The sequence below is a fragment of the Herpailurus yagouaroundi genome, unplaced genomic scaffold (assembly GCF_014898765.1).
Source record: "Herpailurus yagouaroundi ecotype Mexico unplaced genomic scaffold, PumYag 221, whole genome shotgun sequence".
Lineage (NCBI taxonomy): Eukaryota > Metazoa > Chordata > Mammalia > Carnivora > Felidae > Herpailurus > Herpailurus yagouaroundi.
Window position 1 is genome coordinate 250,685 of NW_024412452.1, and position 27,295 is coordinate 277,979.

Consider the following 27,295-nt stretch of genomic DNA (forward strand, 5'->3'; position numbering starts at 1 on the left):
GCCTTTCCGTGTTCCGGCTCCACCAAGCCCAACAAAGCTCCCTGCCCCCCTGCAGGCCAGCTAAGCACCCAGACTGGAGGAAGAAAAGCAGACGAAGGATTAGTTCAGGTCTGGCCAAGATGGTGCTGTGCGAGGCAAACTGCAGAGTTGAGGCATCCTGCTGACAGCAGTGGGGAGGTCCCTGCTGTTTCCTGCCTGGGTGGCTGGCTATCATCCCCACCTCTGTGATGGACCCCAGCTCCAGGGGGTTAGACTTAGCGAGGCCTGCAAGGCCTGGACAGTGGTCTTCAGTGGGTCTACTGGAGGGAGTACAGAGGACAGGAGAGCAGTGTAGTGGGGTCTCGGCTGCCCCCTGCTGCCCAGCGAAGGAAACCCTGGCCTGGAGGAATGAAACAACGGAGCTACGAGCTTCCCCAGAAGCACATATAGGAAAACCTGTGGATGCCTTACAGCAATCTTCACAAGAGTCAGGGCCACCTTGCCCACCGGCTAGAGTGTGCGAGGAGTCTCTGGGCCTGTAAGTATGAATGGATATCTATGCCCTCAGCAGGGGCCTGGCCAGGGCAGAGCACCCTTCTCTCCTGGAGCCCAGGACCGGTGCCGTCACTGGGCTGGAGCACCTGGCTCTACCAGGCTGGAGGAAAACACCTGGGGCCCTTGGCCTAGGACAATTCTTTTATTCAAAAACTGCCGATGTGTGAGCCTCTTCCTTCATCCAGGCCAGAAAACCATCCCTGGTGGCAACCGCACACCTTCATGGGGTGGGGTTTGTGCAGTAGTGGGGTGCCCAGCTGGTGGGCAGTGGGGATGGGCAGCAGTGGAGACACCCAGCCGAAAGGCGATTCTGTATCCTCAACAGCGGGGCTGAGGCATGGGGAGACGTGAGGGTGGGGTGAGTGCAAGGCCAGAAACCCCAGAGGGGCCCCATATCAGCCTGGTGGAGGAAGAGGAAGACCTGTTGCTCTGGTTCGTGCTGTCCCCTGTTGGCTGCTGCCACTGCTCCTCCCTTCGAATTCTAGCCACAGGGTCCCTGTCCTGTGGGCACCGGGGCCTGAGAGCCTGCCGCCCAGGGAGTCAGAATTCTGGCACCTCTGTGTGGGCATATCTTTCGATGTGTAGGTATGTAGAACATCCAGGTAGGGCTTTCCTGCCTCATGATCCGTTCACTCACTGGGATTACCTGGAAACCAACTCTAAAGTAGCTCAAATTCCAATTATGGCAAGTTCATCGCTCTGGAGGCAGGTCTGTGGGGAATGGGATGAGTCTAACTGTCCCTAATGTCTCACACGGGTGAGGGTCCTTGGATTCGCCAAGGAGGTCCAGCCGGCATACGCTTGGCATAATGTGCCAAGTGCCCTTCCAAAGCCCCCGTGGCCCAGCAGCTGGGTCTTTCTATCAGCCTCCGGTTGGTCAGATCAGCCGCGTGCCTTTGGATGAATGTGGTGGCAGGTCACACACGCCTGTGAAGGTGAGATCCCTGGAGTGAGAGGCTTGTGGCCCACAGCACTTCTGTGTTCCCAACAATGAGGCCTGTCCCTTTGACACTCCAGCCAGGTAGATTTCCAGGGTCTTGAGCAGCCGCCTCGGGCTCTTCTTGGCCAACACCTCCAAGTCTGGAACAGAGGAATGGAGAACAAAAGGCTTGAGGGGGCTTTGGGCTGCACACCAGTCCAGGCCTAGCAGCTCTGGGGGCACCCCCCAACCCAGACCCTGTGGAGAGAAGGGTGAAAGGGTCCAAGGTGGAGAGCTCTCCAGAGAGGGAGGCTGACGGACCAGGGAAGCCACAGGAACTGCACATTCTACCTTGACCAGGGCAGTCTCGACTTTGAATGGTCAGTCCACCCGATGGACCCAGCTTTTGATTCAGTAAATATGATCTGAGGTCAGAAAGGGAGGAGAGGTGGCAGGCTCCAGAGGGTGGGCTGATGGACACTTTGGGAAGCTGGAGTTTGAGAAAGTGTGAATGGGGGGGGGGGGGAGGGGGAGGGAACTGTAACCCAAACCAGTCTAGCAACTATCCTGGGGACCCTAGGAGTTCAGACCTCCTAGGTCAAGACAAAAGAGCACACCTTTGAGGACAAAGCCGGAGTCTGCGATGGTCTTCTGCTGAGTCCTCCAAACGTATGCGAGGCGGAGGAAGGTGGCGGCGTAGAAGCTGTTCACCACCGGGATCACCTTTTGCTGCCGGTTGCACTCCCTATAGCACATGGGTGGGTGGGGGGGGTGACCCGCCCCGCAGCAGACAAGCTGACAGCCAGGTGCCTCCTGCCCTCCATTCCCCCAGGGAGCCTTTCCTCAGGCAGCCTTCACCTCAGGGTAGGGTTGGACTCTGCTGGGACTGGACTCTGTTGGGGCTCTGGGAGAGGGGCTGGGAGAATGGGGCAGGGGGTGGGAGGGAACCAGGTTCTGCTGGGTGGCTCTCATCAGCTGGCTGGGGGTGACCAGCGTGGGGACTCACCTGGAGAGACATTCCTCCCTTAAGGCCTGGATTGCGATGCGGGTGATATTCACGGACATCAAACAGAAGGGGAATTGCTGGAATGGAGCGGGCACAGGGTCAGTGGCAGCCCGGCTCTTTACATGTTAGTTTCTACCGTTGCACATACCCAAGGACACCCCCTGAGGGGCACACACAGATCAGTACACTCCTTAGTTGGGAACAAGAGCCAAAGTCTCTTTATCCCATCTGCTTCCCCTAAGAAAAAGCCATTACATTATGATGCAGAACTGTGCTGTCCAGTAGGGTAGCAAGTAACCACAAAGAGCGACTTAAATTAGTTAAAAATTAGGGGCACCTGGGTGGCTCAGTCGGCTAAGCGTCCGACTTCAGCTCCAGTCATGACCTCACAGTTTGTGAGTTCCAGCCCCGCATCGGGCTCTCCCAATCTCATCCCATTGAGCTTGGGATTCTCTCTCTCTCTACCCCTGCCCCACTTGTGCTCTCTCTAAATAAGTAAATAAACTTAAAATTCATATAAATTAGTTAAAAATTAAGCAAAACTAAAAATCCGACTCCTCGGAACACCTGGGTGGCTTAGCCGGTTAAGTGTCCGACTTCGACTCAGGTCATGATCTCATGGTTCATGAGTTTGAGCCGCATATTAAGCTCTATGCTGTCAGCACAGAACCTGCTTCAGATCCTGTCTCCTTCTCTCTCTCTGCTCCCCCTGCTGGTTCTCTCTCTTTCAAAACAAACAAACAAACAAACAAACAAACATAAACAAAAATTCAACAACTTAGTTGAAAAAACACTGAACTCCCGTGACGCCCAAGGGTCTCAATCGGTGAAGCATCTGACTCTTGATCTCGGCTCAGGTCATGATTTCACAGTTATGAGATGAAGCCCCGAGTGGGGCTCAGCGCTGACAGCAGGGAGCCTGGTTGGAATTCTCTCTCTCCCTCTCTCTCTGCCCCTCCCCTACTCTCTCTCTCTCTCTCAAAATAAATAAGTAAACTTAAAATTTTTTTGAAAAACAAAACTGAAGTCCTGAGTCCTATTCGTTATATATAGAGTGCTCAATAGCCATCTGTGCTGAGTAGCTAGCTACTGTATTGAGCAGTGCCAATAAAGAACACTCCCTTCATTGCAGAAAGTTCTACACTGAACTATCTGACAGCACTGAACTGTAGAGGGTCTTCTGGCTCCACAAAGATTTTCCTTGGGGTCTTCATGACATCTGGGCTCCAGATCTTGGCCTGGACGCCTGCTGGCTGTGTGTCCTTAGGAAGGCCACCCAAACTCTATGAGACTTAGCTTTCCCGTTTCTTAGAACCAAAAAGGAAATAACATTGAGGACTGCGCAGGAAAGAGTTAACGCACCAGACCTGAGACTGCTGTCCTTAGAAAAACCTGCCTGCAAGGGTGGCCTTTGGCTGGCACCTGGGAACTTGGATTTTGGGAGGGTTTCCACCATCCCCTCAGGATGACTCATGTGCCTTAACTGTACAATGTGGTTTATGCTGAATATCTGCTTTTTCTCTGACTCTGGAATTTTGGTGTGTGCTACACAGAGGGTGTGTGCATGACTGCCCCCATAAAACCTTGGGTACTGAATCTCTAGTGAGCTGCCCTGGCTGGCGACATTTCCTGTGCTGCGTGATTCGATACTGGAGGAATTAAGTGTTTCCCGTGTGGTTCTACCGGAAGAAGACTCTTGGAAGGAAGCTCATGCCTGATTTCCCGTGGATTTGTCCCACGCACTCCTTCCCTTTGCTGATTTTCCTATAAATCATAGCTATGAGTGTGACTATAGGCCAAGTCCTGTGAATCTTCCCAGTCAATCATCGAACCTAGGGGTGGTCCTGGGGACCTTGACAAAAGGGCCATGCTGGGTGGAGTCGAGTCACTATTCATTACAAAAATGCTATGAGATCGGTTTTATTACCTACAGTTCACATTTTCTATTATCTATTCCACAACCTACTCACAGAGTTATCGTCGCGAGCAATTAGATCGCATATGCAAAATACTAAGCACAGTGCCGGCCTAAGGAAGTGTTAACAAATGATCATAATTATCCTTTCCTCAACATGAGTAGCTGAGGTCAGCAGCAATGCATTTATACCTTCATGTATTGCCTACTTAATTACCATATATACTCGTATAAGATTGCTCCCTCCCTAGACTTTTTTCAGTCTAAAAATAAACACGGGAACAAGAATATGGTAGCAACATAATCAACAGAGGATCGAAACCCAGTGTTTGCTCACTCCTGAGAACACTGTTACCGAGCCCACTTACTAAAAAGCAGTGAAAAACTGGAATTCAGATCTAAATGCTTCCTTTTCTTCAGCAGTTCCTTGGCCCCTGACAAGTGTTGCCTAGAGCTAAAATACTACACTGAGGCTGTGTTGAGGAACTGACTGAAAGACAGCGGAGGAAGCCAGACCTGGACATTTTTGTCTGTCACGTTCTGGCTTAACCACCTTTGAATACTGATGCAAAGAAGACCAGATCGTTTTTTGGGGTGGCTGCTGACATGGCTCCATCCCTGGAGATTCAATTCAGTAGTCTGGGGAGGGGCCTGGGCACCTGCACCCCCTAGGTGACTCTGAAGTGAGTTGCCGGCTGACGACTGCTGCTATGAGGAGCCCACTGCTGGGCTAGCTGTCAGGAGGTGTAGGTCCCAGGCCCCACTTCACCGCTTACTAGCTTTACCTCTCTGACCCTCACATTTCTCTGCCTGGAAAAGAGATCTATAAGGATCATCTCTACCCTACCTCTTTGCAGGCCTGTCATGTTGGCGGAATGAAACAAGGCATGGAAAGTGCGCGGAAGGCTATTGAAGTGTGTATGTGAGCAAGCATTACCCTAAGGTGCTTCCTCGCCTGCCAGCAAGTAGCCCGATGTGCCCTGCACCCCTCGGTGTCTGTGACAGCACCCCTTCTCCGCATGGTGTGGGCTAAAAACTTCCATACTGCTGGGATTCGTGGGAGTCTGCCCCCCTACGCCGGCATTTGTACTTTAAAAAAAAAAAAAAATTTTTTTTTTTAACGTTTATTTATTTTTGAGACAGAGACAGAGCATGAACGGGGGAGGGTCAGAGAGAGGGAGACACAGATTCTGAAACAGGCTCCAGGCTCTGAGCTGTTAGCACAGAGCCCGACGCAGGGCTCGAACTCACGGACCGCGAGATCATGACCTGAGCCGAAGTCAGCCGCTCAACCAACTGAGCCACCCAAGCGCCCCGGCATTTGTACTTTTTTGCCAGTTCCCCTTTAGCAGGATGTACCGTGGGTACGTGGGGCTTTACGTTTCCCCTCAGGAGAGAACAGGACCAGCTGCTGGCAGAGCTTTGGCCCCCCAGCTGTTACTCTGATCTCGCACACGCCTCCTGGAAAACGGTGTTTTCAAGGTTCATAAGGGCTTGAGGTGAAGCTTTACTTTAAAATCTTGGCATTGCTTTTACTTCAAGGAATTTTAAAATTAATCTGGGAGGGACCTTAGAATTGTTTAGGCCAAGGCCCTTATTTCATAGAAGAGCACGCTAAGGCCCGGAGAGGTTAAGTGACTTACATCATAGCCCCATAATAATGCTGCGGATGGAGCCAGGATCTAGCTTCCTGATACCAGCCCTCTTATTAGGTTAAACTGCTGTTCCATGTTACTGGCCAACATGCATATTGTGGAGTAAACATAAATCCCCAGTAAGTTCCATAAAGGCCAGCCGGTGAAGGGATGAGAAACGGACTGGTCAAAGCAGTCAGTCTGGGTCCGTGCAGATCAAGTACCCAGTACTCTCTCTCTCATCCTGCTGCTCCCTCTGCCTGGGATGTCCCTCCCATAGACATCTGGATGGCTTGCTCCCTCACCTCCCTCAAGCCTGTCCTTAAAAACAAATGAGGTATTCGGAGTTGGCAATACCCTCCACCCTGGCATCCATTTTCCTGTAGGCAGCTCTTACAACAGAGCTTTCGTACATCACAAGAAGGGAGACAATGAGGTCAGAGATAACTCATAGGAAATACCAATTAGCCGTGGGACCTTCAGCAAGTCATTTGGTTTCCCTGGGTCTCCATTTCCATGCCTCTAAAATGAGGGGCTGGATTGCTGAGGTACTCCTCAACTTCAAGAGAGGGGACCACGGCATAAGCTACCAGGTACGGTTCTCAAACTTAACCCAGACATCACCTCCCTGCATCGTGAAGACCACAGAACATGCCCACATTCTCACCCTGTGAGGCCCCTGAAATATCTCAAGACCAGATACTTGTGAAGTCCCACTCTTGCCTCTTTCAGTGTTTCCTGGAACAGACAGGCATAAGTGAAGCCTTAAAACTTAATGGGTGCTTTTCCTCCCAAAGATACAGAGATATTCAGTAGACATCAGAAATGTAAAACTGCCCCAGGGGGCGCGTGGGTGGCTCAGTTGGCTAAGTATCGGACTCTTGATATTGACTCAGGTCATGATCATACAGTTTGCCTCAGGTTCTGTGCTGACAGTGTGGAGCCTGCTTGGGATTCTCTTTCTCTCTCTGTCTCCTCTGCCCCTCCCCACTCACACACACACACACACACACACACACACACACACACACTCTCTCTCTCTCTCTCTCTCTCTCTCTCTCTCTCTCTCTCCAAATAAATAAATAAATAAACAATTAAAAAAAAGAAAAAGAAAGAAAGAAAAAGTGTCCCAGTGGCAGGAACCATATGATAACTTGTTTTGTATTCAAGAAGTTTTGGATGAAAAAAGGGATCCACCTAAGACACACATATACACACACTAAAATAAAATAAATTAAAAATTAAAAAGGCATCTACTTTACTCACAGTTGTGTGTGTGTATGTGTATGTGTGCCCTCATGCACACACAGATATGTATTCAACTGACTTTAAAAACACAAGATGTATTTATGTATGTATTATTACACATAAGATGTATAACGTGTATTTTTACTCACGGAAATCAATTACGTTGAGGGGCACTTGGGTGACTCAGTCTGTTAAGTGTCTTGATTCTTGATTTTGGCTCAGGTCATGATCTCACAAACCATGAGATCAAGCCCCGTGTCCACGCTAACAGTGCAGAGCCTGCTTAGGATTCTCTCTCCTCTCTCTGCCCTTCCTTGCTTGCTCTGTCTCAAAATAAATAAACTTTCTGGGGCGCCTGGGTGGCGCAGTCGGTTAAGCGTCCGACTTCAGCCAGGTCACGATCTCGCGGTCTGTGAGTTTGAGCCCCGCGTCGGGCTCTGGGCTGATGGCTCGGAGCCTGGAGCCTGTTTCCGATTCTGTGTCTCCCTCTCTCTCTGCCCCTCCCCCGTTCATGCTCTGTCTCTCTCTGTCCCCAAAATAAATAAACGTTGAAAAAAAAAATTAAAAAAATAAATAAATAAATAAATAAATAAACTTCCAAAAAATTTTTTTTAAGTTATTTTGATAACACTCACTGAATGGCTGTTGCTTGGCACTTTACATAGTTTATCTCTAACTTAGAATAATTCTGCAGGGTTGGAATTACTTTCTCATTTGACAAGAAGGAAGAAATTGAGATTGTGAGAACCACAAAACACGGCCAGCCACACTGTTACTGCAACGGTCTGTTTTGGCAACTCAGGCCTGCCCACCTCCAACCCTCTAGGGTAAGATGATCTGATGCAAGTGTTGCAGATCTGATGCTCAGCCACTGTTCTTGGGCTCCCCTCCCTCAGGCAGTATCAAAGCACACCACCTTCCTGCACCAGGGCTGGGACAGGTACACTCGCCTCCGTAGACCTCCCCTATCAGGGCTGGGAACGAACCTGTAGCACATGTGTGTATTCCAGGCTCTGTCCACAGAGAGGGCCTGGAAGGGTCAGAACTTACTAGCAGTGAGAACACCTGGCCCTCAGTGCTTGCTTTCTAAATGTCATTCTCCAACTAAAAGAGCAAGAGCTCCTTAGAGAAGTGGGTGATTCCAGGCCTGGAAATCATATGGGGAAAATACAAGATGAGACCAGAGCATTTTCTGCAGTCCAGAAAGCTAAACAGTGCTCAGAAAAGGGCACACTGTAAGGGCACAGGTGCCCACCTGAAAGAGCTCCGAAAATGGCCGAAGACCTTGAAACAATGTGAGCAACAAAATAACTAACGATACTATTGGGTTATAACCCATAGAAAAAGATAAATATCTATATACGCTGATATAAAAACAGAGTATTTGCGCAGTCTCAAAGTATCTTCCCCAAGACAGTTACTAATTACAAAGGGGGAAAAATAATAACTCTACAGTGTAGAAACCTGGCAGACACCTTAACCACATGATCAAGGTTAACCTTACCAGCAGTAAGACATGTTGGCATTACGTGCTCCTGAGCTGAGGCACAGAGAAGGCCACTGCTCTTTTGTGGTGCTCTTACCAAAAATGCATAACCTCAATATAAAATTTGTATGGCGGAGCGTCCAGGTGGCTCAGTCGGTTGTGTCTGACTCTTGATTTTGGCTCGGGTCATGATCTCAAGACTTGTGAGATTGAGCCCCGTGTCAGGCTCTGTGCTGAGCATGGAGCCTGCTTAGGATTCTCTCTCTCTCTCCCTCTCTGCCTCTCCTGCACTTGTGCTCTCTCTCAAAATAAGTGAATGGACACTTAAAAAGTAAAATAAAATTTGTATGGCAGACTGAACCCCCCAACCTTGCTCTCTCTTTTCTATTTCAGTTGATGGCCATTCTATCTTTCCAGTTGCTCAGATTAAAAACCTTTTTTTCTCACACCCATAATCAATCCATCAGAAAAATATGCTGGTTCCATTTTCTTCCTTCCTTCCTTCCTTTCTTCCTTCCTTCCTTCCTTCCTTCCTTCCTTCCTTCCTTCCTTTCTTTTTAAAGCAAACTCTCCCTCCAACATGGGCCTTGAACTCATAACCCCAAGACCAAGAGTCACATGCCCTTCCAACTGAGCCAGCCAGGTACCCCAACTAGCTCTACTTTCTTAAGCCCATACGCTCAAGATCCCATATCCAGAATCTGACTACTTCACAACACCTCCTCTGAAAACACCCATCATCTCTGACTGGATTATAAAAGCCCTCCCTACAGACTATTCTCAACCTAGCCACTGAGAGGATACATTTAAAAATGTTGAGTTGCATCATGTACTCCAGGCTGCTGAAAACCCTCACTTTATTCAGAGTAAAATCAAAAGTCCTCATCATAACCTACCAGGCCCTCTGCCATCTGGTCCCCGTTAGCCGTATGACCTCCCTCCCGACTGTTCTCCCGGGCTCCTTCCACTCCAGCTGGTTCCCTGCTATCCCTTCACATGCCAGACATACTCCTTCCTCAGCACCTTTGCTCTTGTCACTCCCTCTGCGTGGAGTGCCCTCCCCCAGGTGAAGGGCCAACACCTTCACCTCCTTCAAGGTCTAGTTTAAGTCCCTCCCTCTCATGAGAGCTACCTTGAGCACCCTAACCTTACCCTACTTGTTCTTTCCCTTTAGCACTTACCACCTTTGGGCATACTTGATCATTCCTTTACATGTTAGTCTCACTGCCTTGTCTTCTGTGCTAGAAGGATCTTTGCTTTGTCCTCTGATGTATCCCAAGCACTAAGCACAATAAGTAGCATAGGGAATGCTGAATAAAAATTTGTTTCGTGGGGGCCCCAGTCAGTTAAGCTCAGTCAGTGGAGTGTCTGAGTCTTGATTTCGGCTCAGGTCATGATCTCACAGTTTGTGAATTCGAGCCCCGAGTCAAGTTCTTCACTGACAGCACAGAGCCTGCTTAAGATTCTCCCTCTCCCTCTCCCTCTGCCTTTCTCCTGCTCAGTCTCTCTCAAAATAAATACATAAATAAATAAGTAACTTAAAATTTTTTGTATAGTGGATAAATTCCATGTTCCATGCATCTGGCATAGATGAATGGCAGGAAACAAGTCAAATTTGTTTTCTAAAATGGTGGGATGGTGCACCTAGATGGCTCAGTACATGCAGCATGCTAGTCTTGATCTTGGGGTTATGAATTTGAGCCCCAAATTGGGTGTAGAGATTATTTTAAAGTAAAATCTTTAAAAAAAAATAAACAAAACAAAACAAAACAAAATGGTAGCACTACCACCTTTTACTACCTGGGAAAAACGTGAAACCTAACTCCAAGGAAGGCTTGGACAGACCGAGGGCTACAGGAAGCCACTTCTGGCCTGTCAGTAAGACCATGTGTCACCTGACCCTCACAGGCAAATCTCCTCCTCTGGGGCACATAAAGACTAACTCTTCTCCTTTAGGGTCAGGAGAACCTACTAATACTGTTGAAGCGATTTCCTCAGGGAGGATAATGAGTTGACACATTAATATCACAGCTACGCCTAGTGCTTCCATATACAACCTCATTTAATTTTCCCAACTATCCAGCTGAAGTGTTCATGATTTCCATTCTATGGATGAAAAAAACCAAGGCTCTGAGGAGTTAAAGCACTTGCTTGAGACACAGGCTAACAAGTGGTAGAGCTCAGATTCCAGCGCAGGTCAGGCTGGCGGGGGAAGCCTGGTCCTGGTTTGGCCCCAGTTGTCCTGAGAGCCCTCAACCACTAGAGACAGCCCCCGTGAGGCTCTCCTGATAGCTCAGGAGCACCATGCACCCAGATCCGGGGTCCACAGCCCTTTCTCTGGCTTCCCAGCAAAGCCCCACCTGGATATGGTGACGAGACAGGCGGAAAATCTCCTGGGCCATCAGCAAAGTCTTCGAGTCCATCACCAGGTACAGCAGGTGCAGGAGGGCAAGGAAGCCTGCTCCTCTCAGGTCTGTGGCCGGATTCGCTCCTGCAACAGAGATGAGGACATGGAGGGTGACGGCGAGCAATGCCAAATGAAGTCCCTCCTCCCGTGGGCTTCAAGGACTTGATTACCTTTGCTACAGGCCAAGTGGGGAGTCTGGACTTCCATCCCTGCCTGACTGTAACAAGGTGCCCCTTAGTTCCACCAAGGTAGTTTCAGCAAACTGGGAGCTGGGAGTGAGCCCCCCTACCCTTGCGATGTCAATGAAGTCTACATGGGACTCCTGTAATGAGTCATGTAATTTGGTACCTGTGCCCCTCTTAGCCAGTGGCATCAGCGGAGGCCGAACAGGGTGCCTGGGTGGCTCAGTCGATTCAGTGTCCGACTCTTGGTTTCAGCTCAGGTTATGATTTCACGGTTCCATGAGTGAGTTTGAGCCCCATGACAGGTTCCGCACTGCCAGCAAGGAACCTGCTTGGGATTCTCTCTGTCTGTCTCTCTCTTGCGCGCTCTCTCTCTGCCCCTCCCCTGCTCACGCTGTCTCTGTCTCTCTCCAAATAAATAAATAAACTTAAAGAAAAAAAGAGTACATTTATCTTGATGAGCACTGAGTACTAGATGGAATTGTTGAAACACTATTATTATACACCTGAAACTAATTTATCACCAGCAGGACTACTTTAGAAAATGGCTAAAGGAAGTTCTTGAAAATGAAAGGAAATGATAAAAGAAGAAATCTCACAATATCAAAAAGGAAGACAGAGCAATGGAAAGAGTAAACATACGGGCAAATACAGCAGACTTTGCTCCTCCTCTTGAGTTTTTAAAATTGTTTGATGGTGAAAACAAAAATCCTAACACTGACATGATTTTCATTGCATATGGAGGAAAATTTTAAGATAATTATATTATAGATGAGGGAGGATAAAGGAATTTAAACATGTTGTCAATGCCAATGGACCAATTAGTTATAGGTACGTAAAATTTCCTATTTATTTTATTTTCAGAGAGAGAGAGAGAGAGCGAGCATGTGCACACACAAGTGGGGAAGGGACAGAGAGACAGGGAAAGAGAATCCCAAGGGCTTGAACCCATGAACCGTGAGATAATGACCTGATCTAAAATCAAGAGCAGGGATGTTTTAACTGACTGAGCCACCCAAGTGCCCCTAAAACTTCCTTTTTTTTTTGTAATTTTTTTTTTAATGTTTATTTATTTTTGAGACAGAGAGAGACGGAGCATGAATGGGGGAGGGTCAGAGAGAGGGAGACACAGAATCTGAAACAGGCTCCAGGCTCTGAGCTGTCAGCACAGAGCCTGATGCGGGGCTCGAACTCACGGACCGCGAGATCATGACCTGAGCCGAAGTCGGCCGCCCAACAGACTGAGCCACCCAGGCGCCCCTAAAACTTCCTTTTTAAATGAAGACATTTTCCTATTCTATATAAATGTAACTTGATACGATTTTGAAAAAAGAGTTGTATAATCCCAAAACAGCTGAAATCATTTTGTTTCACTCAAAAAATAAAATAGCACAAAGCAAAATTTTTATCTATGTTAAAAGGAATGAGGAAAAAGAAAACACTAGATTCCAAATCCTATCACTCTGATGCTTTCTGTCTCACTTAGAGTAAATGTTTGACAATGGCCTGTAAGGCCACAAGTGATCTTTTCACTTCAGTCACACTCCTTGCTACTTCTCAAGCATAGTGAACATGCTCACCTCAGGGCCTTTGCATTTCCCATACCCCCTTCCTGGAATGCTTCCCCCCAAGATATCCAGTCTCAGGGTGTTGGCATGATAGGAAGAAGACTGTCTGGGCTCTTGCTCTAGTGGTGGAATCAGGGGTCAAGGAAAAGATGAACCATTCCTGTCTCTTACCCTGAAAACCCAGATCTTCCCAGTGGTCTCCGTAGAGGGCACAGTCAAGCTTGGAGCCAGTCAGCTTCTTATAGATGGTCTGGAGGACTCGGCCATGCATTGGGTCTTGGTTATCCAGGCCACCTACCCAAAAACACATCCCGCCCCCCCCTCCGTCGGATTGCTGGCCTCTGAAGGGATGACTGAGTGTTTCTCAGAAAATGGTTGATACAAGGTAGATCTGGACTGTACTCGTCACTGTGTTCTCCCCCATTTTCATCCCGCGGCTCCCGCTCTCCCCCACGACATGGTACATGAAAGACCTCTGGCTTAGCCTCAACAACAGGTGGGCAAACAGTGCTCTCTGCCTGACCACAGATGCAGCACCCATGCACTCACACTGAGCAATGGTCAGGACCAAGTCCCTTTCTTCACGGAGGCCCTGGTGGAGCTTTGGAGGCCCGAAGAGGCAGTGCCGGAGGGCAGCGAGCCCAGTCCTTCGAATAGTTGGCTGAATTCTTTTCTGGGGAGGAAATCGCAGGCAATGAGCAGAGGGCTGAGTTCACCTGCTTGTTTGTTTATTTATTTATTTTTATTTATTTATTTTTTTAATTTTAGGGAGAGAGAGGGATAGCATGAGCAGGGGAGAGGGGCAGAGGGAAAGAGAGAATCCCAAGCAGGCTCCATGCTCAGTGCAGAGCCCGATGCAGGGCTCGATTCCACAACCCTGGGGTCATGATCTGAGCTGAAATGAAGAGATGGACGCTCAACCAACTGAGCCACCCAGGCGCCCGTCTGAGTTCACCTGCCTTAATAAACTGACCTTTAGGATCAGTACAGGGACTGTTCTTGCAGAAAGAAGTAGCTCCCCCAACTACCTGGCTGGGCTGTGGGCCAGGGAAAGGGGGTCGAAGCTGTGAAACACCTGCTCAATCTCTGGAGATAGGCTCTTCTGGCCCCCAGGATTTTTGTGAGTAGGAAAGAGATATAGGCATTATTAGTCCGTTGTCTGCATTTGCTCCTCTGGGTTTCTCCAGAACTACCTATTCCACCGACCGCCAAGGAGGCTAGAGATGGCTGACGCGGGGACCCCCGCTTTGGTCTGACAGAAGCCAGGCCAGGTTTCCCGGCAGGGCCGCTTTCCCTTTTGTAGGTCTATCTCTTTCTGGAAAGGACATAAATTATAAAGTCTCGCAGGTCCTCTCAACTTCCAGGGTGAGGGAGCCAGTGGGGAGGCGTGTTTAGTGGGGGCTTTTTTGGAGCCGGATACCTGAGGGGTAGCTGGAGCGTTCTGTCCATACCACAACCAGCACCCCCTAAACCAGGTCGTGCTGACTTATGCCTCAAGGGCCACTGCAGCAGGTATTAGAATTTTCTGGTTTTGGTAGCTTCTGGCTCTCTGGGTCCTAAAAACCAACCTGATTCTTGTCTTTGCAGCCTTTCTTAAACCTGGTTTTAGGTTGAAGATCTGTAATCACAATCCTCTAAAATTACTCGTAGTCACTCAAGATGCTCCAGAAAGCCCTCGAGCTTTTATTCTCCTCAATGTTTTTAAAATTCTCCTCGGGGCGCCTGGGTGGCTCAGTCGGTTAAGCGTCCGACTTCAGCTCAGGTCACGATCTCGCGGTCCGTGAGTTCGAGCCCCGCGTCGGGCTCTGGGCTGACAGCTCAGAGCCTGGAGCCTGCTTCTGATTCTGTGTCTCCCTCTCTCTCTGCCCCTCCCCCGTTCATGGTCTGTCTCTCTCTGTCTCAAAAATAAAAAATAAACGTTAAAAAAAAAATTAAAAAAAAATAAAATTCTCCTCAATGTTTTAAAATCCTCACATATTTTTAAAATTCTCAAATCACTTCTGGTTCCCTGAGGGAACAGAAGATTTTTCTACAATGGCCATGGATTACTCAGCTTTCTAGACAGGATGCCTTGCTTCCCTAAGGAGCTATCTAGCATTTGATTCCAGAGGAAGAACAGGGAGCTGCAACACAGACCTCTGTATGACAGGGCCATAAGAACTCTGGGGCACAGTCCCCAAAAGGCCACTGGGGTCCTGTATGAAGCATGAGTCCTTAGCTACCCCTGATTCTGTGCTCTAAGATTTCTTAGGTGAGGTAGGGTCCTCAACCGGAAGCTTCAATCTAGCTTGCCCAGTGTGGGATAGAAACCTGGGCCCTGGGAAGAAGGTGCTTTGCCTGAGACCCCAAAAGTACTTTCATACCTTGAAGGAAGAGAGGTCCACAGTCTGGAAATGCTGCAGGGCTTCATTGAAGGAGATTAGCTGCCCAGGCTGGTCTGAGCTGGACTGACCTATAGCAAAGGGGAAGACATTCCAGGATTTATAACAGTAGTCATTCCATCCGCGAACATTTACTGAGGGCCCTCTGGTTGTCACCTCTAAGCCAAAAGCTGGCCTTCAGTTGCAAACGTCAGATACCTACAGCTAAAACCAATTCTTTTTCAAGGGGCTACCATTATCTGCTGGGCCAGCTCCCTTTTAAGACCAGGCTGTTCAGAGGCTTGCTAGGCTGACCTCTGCAGCTGAGTAGGGACAGATCTGACCTGCGGGGGGTGGGGGAGGGGGTCCCTAAATTCCACTCATCTGTGAGGAGGCAACTCACTGACTGGAGTAGGTGCCCCTGTGGGAGCATGCCAAGGTCTGTTTAGGGGCCTTTCCCAACTGCTACTTTGCCCCTTCTCACACCCTGTATGTGAATGACCCCCTTTCTGTCCTTTGGTACTGTCCACAGGGAATTAATTATCAGTTAGCAAATATAGGTGATGACTGATACAGTCCATTGTAATGACTTTTCAGGAGCCCCAGGGAAGCTCAAGCCAGGTATGGGTCCCAGTTCTACCCTCTTATAGCTCCATCCAAACCTGTCAAAAAAGGAAGTGAGACCATTTTCACCCAGCCCTCAGAGCCATCCAGCAGGTGGCTTCAGCCCCTATCTCCAGAGACCTCCCCGTACAGTGAACAACCTTAGGCAGGGACCCTGGCTGCTGGCCTCCATCCTTCTGCCCAATCTCATCACCCTGCAGAAGTTGACCCTGGCCAAGGTCCTCCCTGTCTTCTCTCAGGTGTGAGTGGATGGCAGCCCTTTCCCCATGGCATTTGTCCCCATTTCCTCCAGAGGCAGAATGTCATCATCTCTGGATTTGGGAAGATATTTTATTCTATGTCAAAGGGCTAAAATGAAAATGTTCAGTAATTGTCTCCTAATCTCAGAGTCACAAAAATGTTAGCCACACATGTGGATGGCACCCTTCCTAGCAGCTGGGCTGTGTGGAGACAGTGCCGTTCCCGTGGTTACCTGTCTCCGCCCGGATGTTGTCCACAGCTTCCCATTCTTCTTGGGCTCTGAGCACCTCCACACTCACAGCTGTAACAGTGAGAAAGGGAGACCCTCTGAGATCTAGGTATATCTGGATCGCTGCTGCAGCCCCCGCCTTGGTTGCCTGTCTTGGATCTCATTGCCCTCAGGTACCCTCTCCACACGGCTGCCAGTGTGAATGTTCAAAAAGGCAGCCCCCTTTGATGTCAGCCCCCTGCTCAAAACCCTCCAGGGATTCTCCATAATTCTCAAGATAAAACCCAAACTCTTCAGCACAGCATCTAAATACGTTCACAGTCTGGGTCTCTCTTGCATCTCTAGCTGTCCCGTAGGGCACGCAGAATCCCTCCACACCTCCCACCTTCGGTGCCTCTGCACAGACAGTTCTGCCACCGCAAAGTCAGCACTGCAGTTAACTCTGATGCCGGCCCTCACCCACACACCTTCTTTGACTTCATTAAATCTGGATTGGGAGTCACTCCTCTGTAAACTCCTGACACCCAGTGCTCGTCAGTGCTGGAATGGTCTCTCCCACTACACTGGGAGCTACATGAGGACAGGGTTCTCCAGAACCTAGCTCAGTGCCTGACCCAGGGCAGGTGTTCAACAAATGTTTGCTAAATAAATGAAAGCACTGGAAAAGCAGGAGAAAACAAGCAGCAAGACGGGTTCTCTATAGCCACCACCCAGCCCTTTCTCCAAACCACAGCTGTCACTCTTTAGCCCAGACTGCTGGTGGCACGTCCTGCCGCGGGCTTTTCCCATTTGCGAGAGAGGAAATCAACAAATAATGGAGAAAACAGAGACACTTGAGTCCAAGACCCCAAATCACGACCCCTCCAGCATCTACCTCCAGTGGTAAAAGTGAGGGGGCAGCTCCTCTCGGCCATGCAGTCTTGACTGAGGATAGCACAGGACAATTAACTGTTTTGAAAATATACTTGCTAATAAAATAAAATCAATAAAATGCTACCAGAAACTCAAACCACTAACAGATATCGAGGAAGAGAGTGCTGCTGGGAAGCCATGGAGGGCTGTTACTGACAGCACACTCCAGAGCCAAGTGCCGGCGGGCACCTTCCCTCTGCCGCTCCCCAGCGGTGCTTCCGTGGGCGAGGCACGGACTATGTGCCATCACTCACTGCCACGAGGAGGGGCGTGACTCCTTAGCTTCTCAGGGCAGAATGTGGCCCAAAGATGGGTACTCAGTATGTGTCAGCTAGTATTACTGACAGTCCTGGGTTCAGGTCCAGGGGAGCAGTGGGTAGTGGCAGCAGGGGACATGGGTCTGGATTTCTAGGAAATTCAATCTTGCCAGCCCCCGTCTGGAGTGGACTGGGACCCCGAGCCTCAGGGCTCCCAAGTTAGATCACTTCACCAGGATACAGACTGCCTGACCTTGGATGGTGAAAAAAATAAAACTTCCTTCCAGCATGCTGGACCCCAGGGAGATGCAAAGGAGGGAGAAAGCGGTTGAACAAAGAGAAGAGTGGAGTGGCAGTGGGGACTGCTCATTATGGTGCTGACAAGGGCCTCATCACCCCTCACCCTCACCAACGCCCAGCTTCACGGACTCTTCACACCACAGGCCCTCGTTCCAAGCAACTTGGTCAACTTTTCATCCCACATACCCTCACCTACCAAGAACTTGCCAGAAGCTTGTGAGTCAGGAGGAGAAACCTCACCAGGAAGGTGTATGAATCTGCTGAGATTGCAGGTTGGTCAATAGGAAATATAAGGTCCCAACCGGCAACTGCACTCGGGTGCCTAAACACTGGGGACAAATGTCCAAGGCACGCAAGAGCATCTCCTCCCCTTCCCCTTGGAAGCTGGGAGACTCCTCCTCCATCCAAAGATGATCCTGAGATTAAATACTAATGCCCCCCTGACTAACAGAAAAAAGTGGAGGCAAAACACAAATCTTCAGGATAGTGAATGCAGCTCACATTAGCACAGGTCTTTATCTTTCTTCCTCTTTCAACTGCCTCCTTTATTTGGGCTCTCTTTCACTTACACAGGAAACAGCATTGCTGAGTTAGTAAGCTTGCTTATCTATCTATCTATCTATCTATCTAATTTTTAAAGATTTTATTTTTTTCAATGTTTATTTATTTTAAGAAGTTTCTGGTTTTTTTTTTTTTTTCAACATTTATTTATTTTTTGGGACAGAGAGAGACAGAGCATGAACGGGGGAGGGGCAGAGAGAGAGGGAGACACAGAATCGGAAACAGGCTCCAGGCTCCGAGCCATCAGCCCAGAGCCCGACGCGGGGCTCGAACTCCCGGACCGCGAGATCGCGACCTGGCTGAAGTCGGACGCTTAACCGACTGCGCCACCCAGGCGCCCCAAGAAGTTTCTGTCTTTTTAAGTTTATTTTTTAAAATTTATTTTGAGAGAGAGAGAGAGAGAGAGAGCGAGCACGTGTACAAGTGGGGGAGGGGCAATGAAAGAGGGAGAATCCCAAGCTGGCTCTGCACTCAGCACAGAGCCCAACACGGACCTGAACTCACAGAACGTGACATCATGCCCTGACCTGAAATCAAGAGTTGGACGCTTAACTGACTGAGCCACCCAGGCGCCCCTAAATGTTTATTTTTGAGAGAGAGAGAGGGAGGGGCAGAGACAGAGGGAGACAGAGGATCTGAAGCAGGCTCCACGCTGACAGCAGAGAGACTGATGTGGGGCTCGAACTCACAAACTGCAAGATCATGACCTAAGTCTAAATCGGACGCATAACTGAGCCACCCAGGCGTCCCCAAAATTTTATTTTTTTTAAGTAATCTCTATATGTGAGGCTCGAACTCATGACCTCAAGATCAAGAGTTACACACTATGTCTGAGCCAGCCAGGTGCCTCATAAGCCTATCAATTTGAGCTGAGAGCAATCTGGAAGAAAAGTGTAATCATTCAATGCGATTAAAAATATCTGGCATATAGCTGCCAGTTGTACTGAAATATAAAATATTTTAGCATTTAAAGCAAGATGTCTAATAAATGTTAGGTTTGTCATCATACAGTGAAGATAAAATTCTGGGTTTTTTAAAATGTTTGTTTTTGAGAGAGAGGGAGAGAGAGACAGAGTGTGAGTGGGGTAGGGGCAAAGAGAGAGAAGGAGACACAGAATCCGAAGAAGGCTCTAGGTTCTGAGCTGTCAGCACAGAGCCTGACATGGGGCTCAAACTCACAAACCATGAGATCATGACCTGAGCTAAAGTCGGACGCTTAACCAGCTCAGCCAACTGGGCACCCCAAAATTCTTTTTCTTTTTTAAATGTTTATTTATTTTTAAGAGACAGCACGAGCGGGGCAGGTGCAGAAAGTGGGGGACAGAAGATCCAAAGTGCATTCGAACTCATGAACCACAAGATCAAGACCTGAGCCGAAGTCAGATGCTCAACTGACTGAGCCACCCAGGTGCCCTGTTAAAATTCTATTAGAAGAAACTTCATAGGGGCACCTGGGTGGCGCAGTCGGTTAAGCGTCCGACTTCAGCCAGGTCACGATCTCGCGGTCCGTGAGTTCGAGCCCCGCGTCGGGCTCTGGGCTGATGGCTCAGAGCCTGGAGCCTGTGTCCGATTCTGTGTCTCCCTCTCTCTCTGCCCCTCCCCTGTTCATGCTCTGTCTCTCTCTGTCCCAAAAATAAATAAACGTTGAAAAAAAAATTAAAAAAAAAAAAAAAGAAGAAGAAACTTCATAGATCTCCAAATAGTTTTTCTACATTAGAATATTTTTAGCAAGCCCCATATTTCTGGAGATTATATTTTCAGTTTGCGGAATTTAAAGATGACAATACAATGAGCACTTACGACAGATTTACAGTCTGTGTGCTAAGCAGTTTACCTTACTTAGCTCACTTATTCCTTACACAATTCCTGTTACACAGCAATTCTGTCTGATGCACGCCCAGCTTCATAGATGAAGTAAGTAAAGGTTAGAAGGTTAAGAAACGTGGCTCATGATCCTATAGCTGGTGGGCAGAAGCAGCACTTAACCCAGAGACATGAGATTCCAGAATTGGTGTTTCTCAACTATGAGTGGGCATTTCTGTGTCATAAATCAGCAAGTGAAATGAGCTTTAAATACAGTACATGAGAGAATCATAAAGCCGATAAAATAGGATACTTTCTCTAAGGCTTTTCACATGCACTGAAATCATTTTATTGTCACAGTATCCCTCTGAGGATAAAGGAGGCATTGATATTCCCACTGTAGACACAAAGATGATATGACTTGCCTAAAAGTACACAGTAAGCCACGAGCAGAGCTAGATCAGGACTCAAGCCTTTTGACTCCTAATCCAGAGTTGATTCTAATTTTCCTTGAAGAATGATAAATCTATCAAGTTGTATAGGACAAGTAGTGAAAGAAGTACAAATGATGAAGAATAGACATGGGGAGCTCTGACTTGGGTCCCACCCAGGCTCCAAGGGCCCTGAAGGGGACCTTACCACCTGGCTCCCATCCATTCGCTTCTGCGGTCAGGGCCCGGAGGATGCCATGGTTCTTCAACTCTGAGATCTGTAGGGGCAGCTGACCTTTAGTGTGAGGGCGAATCCACACCCCTCCGTCCACACAACCAATTCCCACCCTTGGAACTGGAGACCAGAAGGATGGGTTGATTAAAGCCAATCTTAAAAGAGAAGCACATGGAAAACTCCCGCTCTGATGTACAAGTTGCGCGATGTGGGGACAAGCATGTGCTCTCCTTGAAGAGTAAATAAAACTTCCCGTCACTCCATTGAGACTGTGGTGTGCCTTTGGTATTCCCACTGCACTTTACAGTCTGCTTCACTAGCGCAATTATCTTACTGGCTAGAGGTTGTTTTGCAAGTTTGTGCCCCACACCTCTGCTCCCAAGTGTGAGTTCCTAGAAGCAAGGTCTGTGCCATGCTGTGTGCCCGGCACCACAAACTCGCAACAAAAGCCTGCATTGGCAGGAGGTACTGGAGTTGGGTGATACGTACAGGAATTCCTCTGAAAGCCTGAAGAACACTGTTTTCCTTGTCATATGGTGGAGGACACACAGCACACACACTTTCAACCTGTAAGACAAAGCAGGATCAACCTCTTGGGCACATATAGGTCTTCCAAAGTTGACAGCTTAAATGTCACACCTTTTCGCAACACCACACACACAAAAATGGCTGAACTCCTGAGAAGTCAACTACAAGGAACACTGTAAGGGAAAACTTCTGCTTCATCTGGTTTTTTGGTTTTTTTTTTTAATTTTTTTTAACGTTTATTCATTTTTTGAGAGACAGAGAGAGACAGAGCGTGAGTGGGGGAGGGGCAGAGAGAGAGGGAAGCACAGAATCTGAAGCAGGCTCCAGGCTCTGAACTGACAGCACAGAGCCCAATGCGGGGCTCGAACTCGCAAACTGCGAGATCATGACCTGAGCCGAAGCCGGATGCTCAACCTAAGGAGCCACCCAGGTGCCCCTGCTTAATCTTGTCTTAAGAAAAACTGCAAAAAGCTTAGTTAATGCTGTCTCGGATTTCTTGGCTCCGTGAAACATCTCAGGGCTCTGAGTAAGTAAAGCTCAGTCAGGCAGTTCCCTTACCTTTGGCTAAACCTTGCCCCATCAGAGGGTAAAAAAAACCACTTGACCAACTTTTGCAATTCAGATTACCAATACAGGGCTAATTTTACTAATAATGTTGGAAATAAAATCCTACAAATCAGTTAGGGAAAGAAACCCGACCCAGTAGAAAGACGGGCATGGATATGGACAGCTTACAGAAAAGGAAACATGAATAGTTCTGAAACATACAAAAAAAAATGCTCAACCGCACTCATAAGAGAAAGGTCAGGGGCACCTGGGTGGCTCAGTCAGTTAAGCAACCGACTCTTGATTTCAGCTCAGGTCATGATCTGATGGTTCGTGAGCAGAGCTTGCTTGGGATTCTCTCTCCCCATCTCTCTGTCCCTCCCCGGCTTGTTCTCTTGTTCTCTCTCTCAGAATAAATAAATAAACTTAAAAAAAATATGAGAAATGTCAAATAAAACTACTCTGAGATTGGGGTGCCTGGGTTAAATGTCCAACCTCAACTCAAGTCATGATCTCACAGTTCATGAGTTCGAGCCCCGCATCAGGCTCTGTGCTGACAGCTCAGAGCCTGGAGCCTGCTTCGGATTCTGTGTCTCTCTGCCCCTTCCCTGCTCGCACATTGTCTCTCTCAAAAATAAATAAACATTGGGGCGCCTGGATGGCTCAGTCGGTTGAGCGTCCGACTTCGGCTCAGGTCATGATCTCACAGTCTGGGAGTTCGAGCCCCGCATCAGGCTCTGTGCTGACGGCTCAGAGCCTGGAGCCTGCTTTGGATTCTGTGTCCCCCTCTCTCTCTGCCCCTCCCCCGCTCATGCTCTGTCTCGCTCTGTCTCAAAAATAAATAAAAACATGAAGAAAAAAAAATTTTTTTTAAATAAAAAATAAAAAAAAACATTAAAACAAAAAAATTTTAAAAAATCTACTCTGAGATCATATTTTTCACTTATCGTATTAGCAAATATCAAAAAGTGTGATAACACACTGTGTCGGCTAGCAAACTAAGTGTTAGAACACTCTGAACGGTAAACTGTTTCCATCCCTACAGCTTGATAATATCTGACAGAATCAGATACACTTTGTGCATTTTGGGTCTGCAACTGCATTCTAGGAATTTACCCAACAGATATACTTGTCCGTGTGCAAAATGACATGCTTATAGCACTGTTCACAGTAGCACTGTTTGTAATGGCAAAAGGCTAGAAAAACCCCAAATGCCCACTAAAGGACTAGCTAAACAAATGAAAGCACATTAACTCAACGAGATCCAATATAGCCATAAAGAAAATGAATAAGAAAGTACTTTGTGGACAATATGGAACGATCCACGTGATATATCAAGTGAAAAAAGCAAAGGGCAGAGTATATATGCTATTTTACCATGTGTATTTTCAGAAAATACACAAATACATTTGCTTTGCTCTGCCAAGACGTTGTCCAGAATTATACCCAAAGAAGCAGTGACTTGGCCTCCAGAAGAAAACTGGGTGGCCGGGGCACAAGAGTAGAAGGCAGTTTTTTCACTATAGATACATCCTCCATGCTTTTTGGAGTCTGAACCATGTGAATGTGTTATTTTCTCTAAAATAAATAAAAGAGGGGCGCCTGGGTGGCTCAGTTGGTTAAGTGTCTGACTTTGGCTCAGGTCACGATCTCACGGTTTGTGAGTTCGACCCCCGCGTCGGGCTCTGTGCTGACAGCTTGGAGCCTGGAGCCTGCTTCGGATTCTGTGTTTCCCTCATTCTCTGCCCTCCCCCACTAGCGTTGTCTCTCTCTCTCTCTCAAAAATAAATAGACATTAAAATTTTTTTTTAAATAAACACAAGAAACTAATTAAAACTAGTAAAAAAAAAAATCAGTGCTTTTGTCAAAGCTGTAGAATTCCAGCTTATTCTGTTACTCTAATCCTTCTCACATACGTTTGCCAACTACTACTCCTTAAACAGAGCTTTGATTCTTTTATGACGAGGACACAGGAATGGCTGCCGAAACACACCATGGCTGAAAAAACTCCTCTGTCGCTGGCCTCATGATGCCCCCTCATGAATTTTTTTTTTGACAGTGTTTACTTATTTATTTTTAAAGACGGGAGAGGGGCAGAGAAAGAGGGAGAGAATCTCAAGCAGGTCAGCCCAGCCCCGACATAGGACTCCACCCCATGAACTGTGAGATCATTACCTGGGCCGAAATCAAGAGTCAGCTCCTCAACCAACTGAGCCACACAGGTACTCCGATGCCTTCTCACTGTTATTGCCCACTTCGCCCCCGTGAACACCCTTGCTGTAGTTCCTCTCGCCTCCATCCCTCTGGTTGTGTGGTTTTCCTCCAGAATACGCCCCTACCGCCACCTCTTGTGTCCTCCGGCCCCTTTAAGATCAGTTGCATCTCCTCAAGGTGGCCCACCTTACCCACTGGGGCCACACTACAAGGGTCTCTCCCCTTCTCTCAGCCCTGCAGCCAGTCCTGTGGGCGGCACAAGCTCCCTGCCAAAGGCCCGCATGATGAGGAAACAGCTCTTCTGAGTTGCTTCCTCAGGGCTGACAGTACGACAAACCTGCTTACAGCCAGAGTCTGGACATTTAGACAGGGACCCGGGCTTAGGATTCCTGCTACGAGTGCCTGCTTTGCTTTTTCCGGGGCATCTTTGAAAATAATCACTTAGAGTTGAGCCCAAGAGAAGTCAGTGACCTCCACCTTATGAGCAATAGGGGTACTTGCTCATGATCTGGTACTGAGGACCACCCTTACCTAGGCTCCCTGCCCCCTCTGCACATTCACCCCTGCCGCGTTTCTGGGGTCTGTAAGTAGTAAGTCTTGTGACTCCTTCTTTGTGAGTATGCTGAAATTGTACCTAGAGTTTTTTTCTTGTTTTAATGTTTATTTATTTTTGAAAGAGTACAAGTGGGGCAAGGGCAGAGAGAGGGGGGGACAGAGGATCTGAAGCAGGCTCCGTGCTGACAGCAGCGAGTCCAATGCAGGGCTCCAACTCACAAACCGTGAGATCATGACCTGATCTGAAGTCAGACATTCAACCGACTGAGCCACCCAGGTGGCCGGTACCTAGAATTTTTACTTCCCCCCAACACAGTCTATCTTTAAATCACACTCTGCTGCTTTGAGTGGAGGAATCTTCTCTTATACTTCTTTCCTGTTTCTGACACCCATTAGCAGAGTATTTGGCACAAAATGCGTTCTCAAAAATATGTGATGATTCATTATGCTGAACAACTTCCTGTAGGGGTCTGTGTACTCAGGATTCATTTCATCCTTCCTTTCCCTCTCCAATTCAGTCCCTTCCAGTGGCCAAAGGCTTCTTCTCTCTGTAGTAGAGTAGAGAAAACCTTCCTGGACTCCCAAAGCAAAGGCTTTATCCCAGAGGCTAATAAATCCCACAGGGTCCCTGTAAGACCATTTCTGGACAAGGGAGGGAGAAAGGGAGGTAGAGTCAGCTCCCAGACTCACAAGTCATCACCCTGGACTCCGAGTCCTGAGGATAATCAAGCCAAAGCATATGTGTGGCAAAGGGTCAATACAGTAACAAACTGATGAGTCACAAATACCTTGGGGGATTCCTCATTGAACTTCTTCTCTCACCCAAGCAAATCCAAAACAAAATCCCATGACCCACTTAGAACATAAGCTACCAGCAAAGGCAACTGACCCAGAGGTGAATGAATAGAAGCTTCTCCTAATAGAACAAAGAACATTATAATGAAAGTTTTCCTGTAACATTTCAAAAGTTCTACATTCTAGTGATACATCCTCTGTGTTACCACTATTAACAATATATCCCCAACCAACACCTTCTTCCCTAAATCGAAGTACTTGCTTACCTGTCCATCTCTTAATTCTTTCTCATGGAAAGAGCAAGAGTTTTCATTCATGATTCAAAGTCATTTGTTAAGTGAGCTTTGTCCTTGGGCTCAGAAAGGAGTTTAATAAGGATTAGAAATATGGAGAAAGCCTGACACCCAACTGTTCCGCCTTTGCCTTCCTTCTTGGCAGTCATTCAGACTAAGAGTAGGAAAACAGTCCCTGTGTGCCATCACCAGGGTGTGGGAGGTTTCTGCGAGTACTGAAAGAAGTCCCTGAAGTCTCTGAAGTCTCAGCACTGTTAAAAAAAAAAAAAAGAAAGAAAGAAAAAAGAAAAAAAAGAAAGCTAGTTTCATCATTCGGTAAAGCCTCTGTTAAGAAAAACTGACTTTAAAAATTTTTAAGCAAGAAACTTACTCTGAATAAATCAGCTGCTTTAGCCAAATCCTAACTCTTACTATCCGTGCCACCCGATGACAAGAAGGGGATGGTGTAGGAGTCTGAGGGTTGGATTCTCAAGTGTCCAGAAGGCAGAAGCACCGCTGTTAAGTGGTAGGGTCAGTTCTAACCATGAAGTCACTGGGATTTGGGGGCAACTTATCAAAGGGTGGCATCCTGGTGGGTGGTCTTAGCTGAAATGCTTAGGCTTTGCTTAAGTCTCAGACACGGGTTGGGTCTGGGGGCTTAGAATACTAGGCCTGGTTCCTATGATGATAGAAAATCAAAATCCAACACGTTGCCTTGCCAGTGAACGCCAATATGGTACATGTTAGCCAGTGTGGCTAACTCTAAGGCGGTCATCCTACAAGCCCGCCTTGGGAAGGGGGCTGGACAGGCCCATAACCTACCATGGAGGAGCTAGACATCATGGATGCCTGTTACAACAATCTGGATCATAGGTGGGCAGACAGTCCACCACTGACTGACATTCACGCTTCACAGATGTGGGTAACTTAGGAAGGAGGGTGGCCTCTCTTTGAAGTCAGCTCCCCACTGTGGGAACATGATCCGGATTCCCTAAGAACTGGCTGCCAATAACAAACTAGAATCTCTACCAAGATGCACTGATTCCCAGCACCAAGAATGGGAATATTTCCTGGCTATTAGGCTGGACGTTTGGATAACTCTAATTAAGGGGGGAGGGCAGTGTTCGGTGGTCATGGTACCTCAGGAATTAGCTCTCTCTCACTGTATCCTCTGGGGTCTCAGCATCTGGTTCCCTTTCCTTTCCCTTCTCCTTGACCTCCATGACACCATATAACAAAACACACATCAGCCAACGCTGGGAAGGTGACAGGCAGGTATGGTAAGAGCGACATCAAGCAGCCTCTTCTGTTTCTGTGTATGAAATGAATCAAGCAGCTAGAAGTATGACCAGCTTCACACACCTGCTAGTGCCTCAGGTCTGGCTGGAACTCTGGGGGCTTCAACAGGTACAGTTAGTATCTGTATCAGAGACAGAAAAGAGCAAAAATTCTGTCAAATAAGCAAGTAATGGAAGTTAAGAAGTCACTCCCAGCAACATTAGGCTAGTTCCTTATAGTTGGGCCCAAGGAAATG

General features: G+C 47.9%; 1 protein-coding gene across 2 annotated transcripts; it reads right to left on the bottom strand.

Annotated features, from left to right (window-relative positions):
• Nucleotides 1-660: 660 nt before the first annotated feature.
• Nucleotides 661-27,183, bottom strand: ELMOD3 (ELMO domain containing 3). 2 transcript variants are annotated; one of them, XM_040458343.1, is made up of 12 exons: nucleotides 27,124-27,183; nucleotides 25,756-26,033; nucleotides 21,341-21,418; nucleotides 20,825-20,894; nucleotides 16,356-16,424; nucleotides 15,263-15,351; nucleotides 13,449-13,572; nucleotides 13,071-13,193; nucleotides 11,103-11,233; nucleotides 2,460-2,536; nucleotides 2,071-2,198; nucleotides 661-1,614 (listed from the first exon to the last, which is right to left on the bottom strand). In XM_040458343.1, exons 2-12 carry the CDS (start codon nucleotides 25,804-25,806, stop codon nucleotides 1,412-1,414), a joined length of 1,143 nt encoding a protein of 380 aa, XP_040314277.1. In that variant the 5' UTR covers nucleotides 25,807-26,033; nucleotides 27,124-27,183; the 3' UTR covers nucleotides 661-1,411. The 2 variants fall into 2 exon arrangements, with proteins under 2 accessions (XP_040314277.1, XP_040314276.1); XM_040458342.1 differs by having other exon boundaries at nucleotides 27,005-27,178.
• Nucleotides 27,184-27,295: the final 112 nt, after the last annotated feature.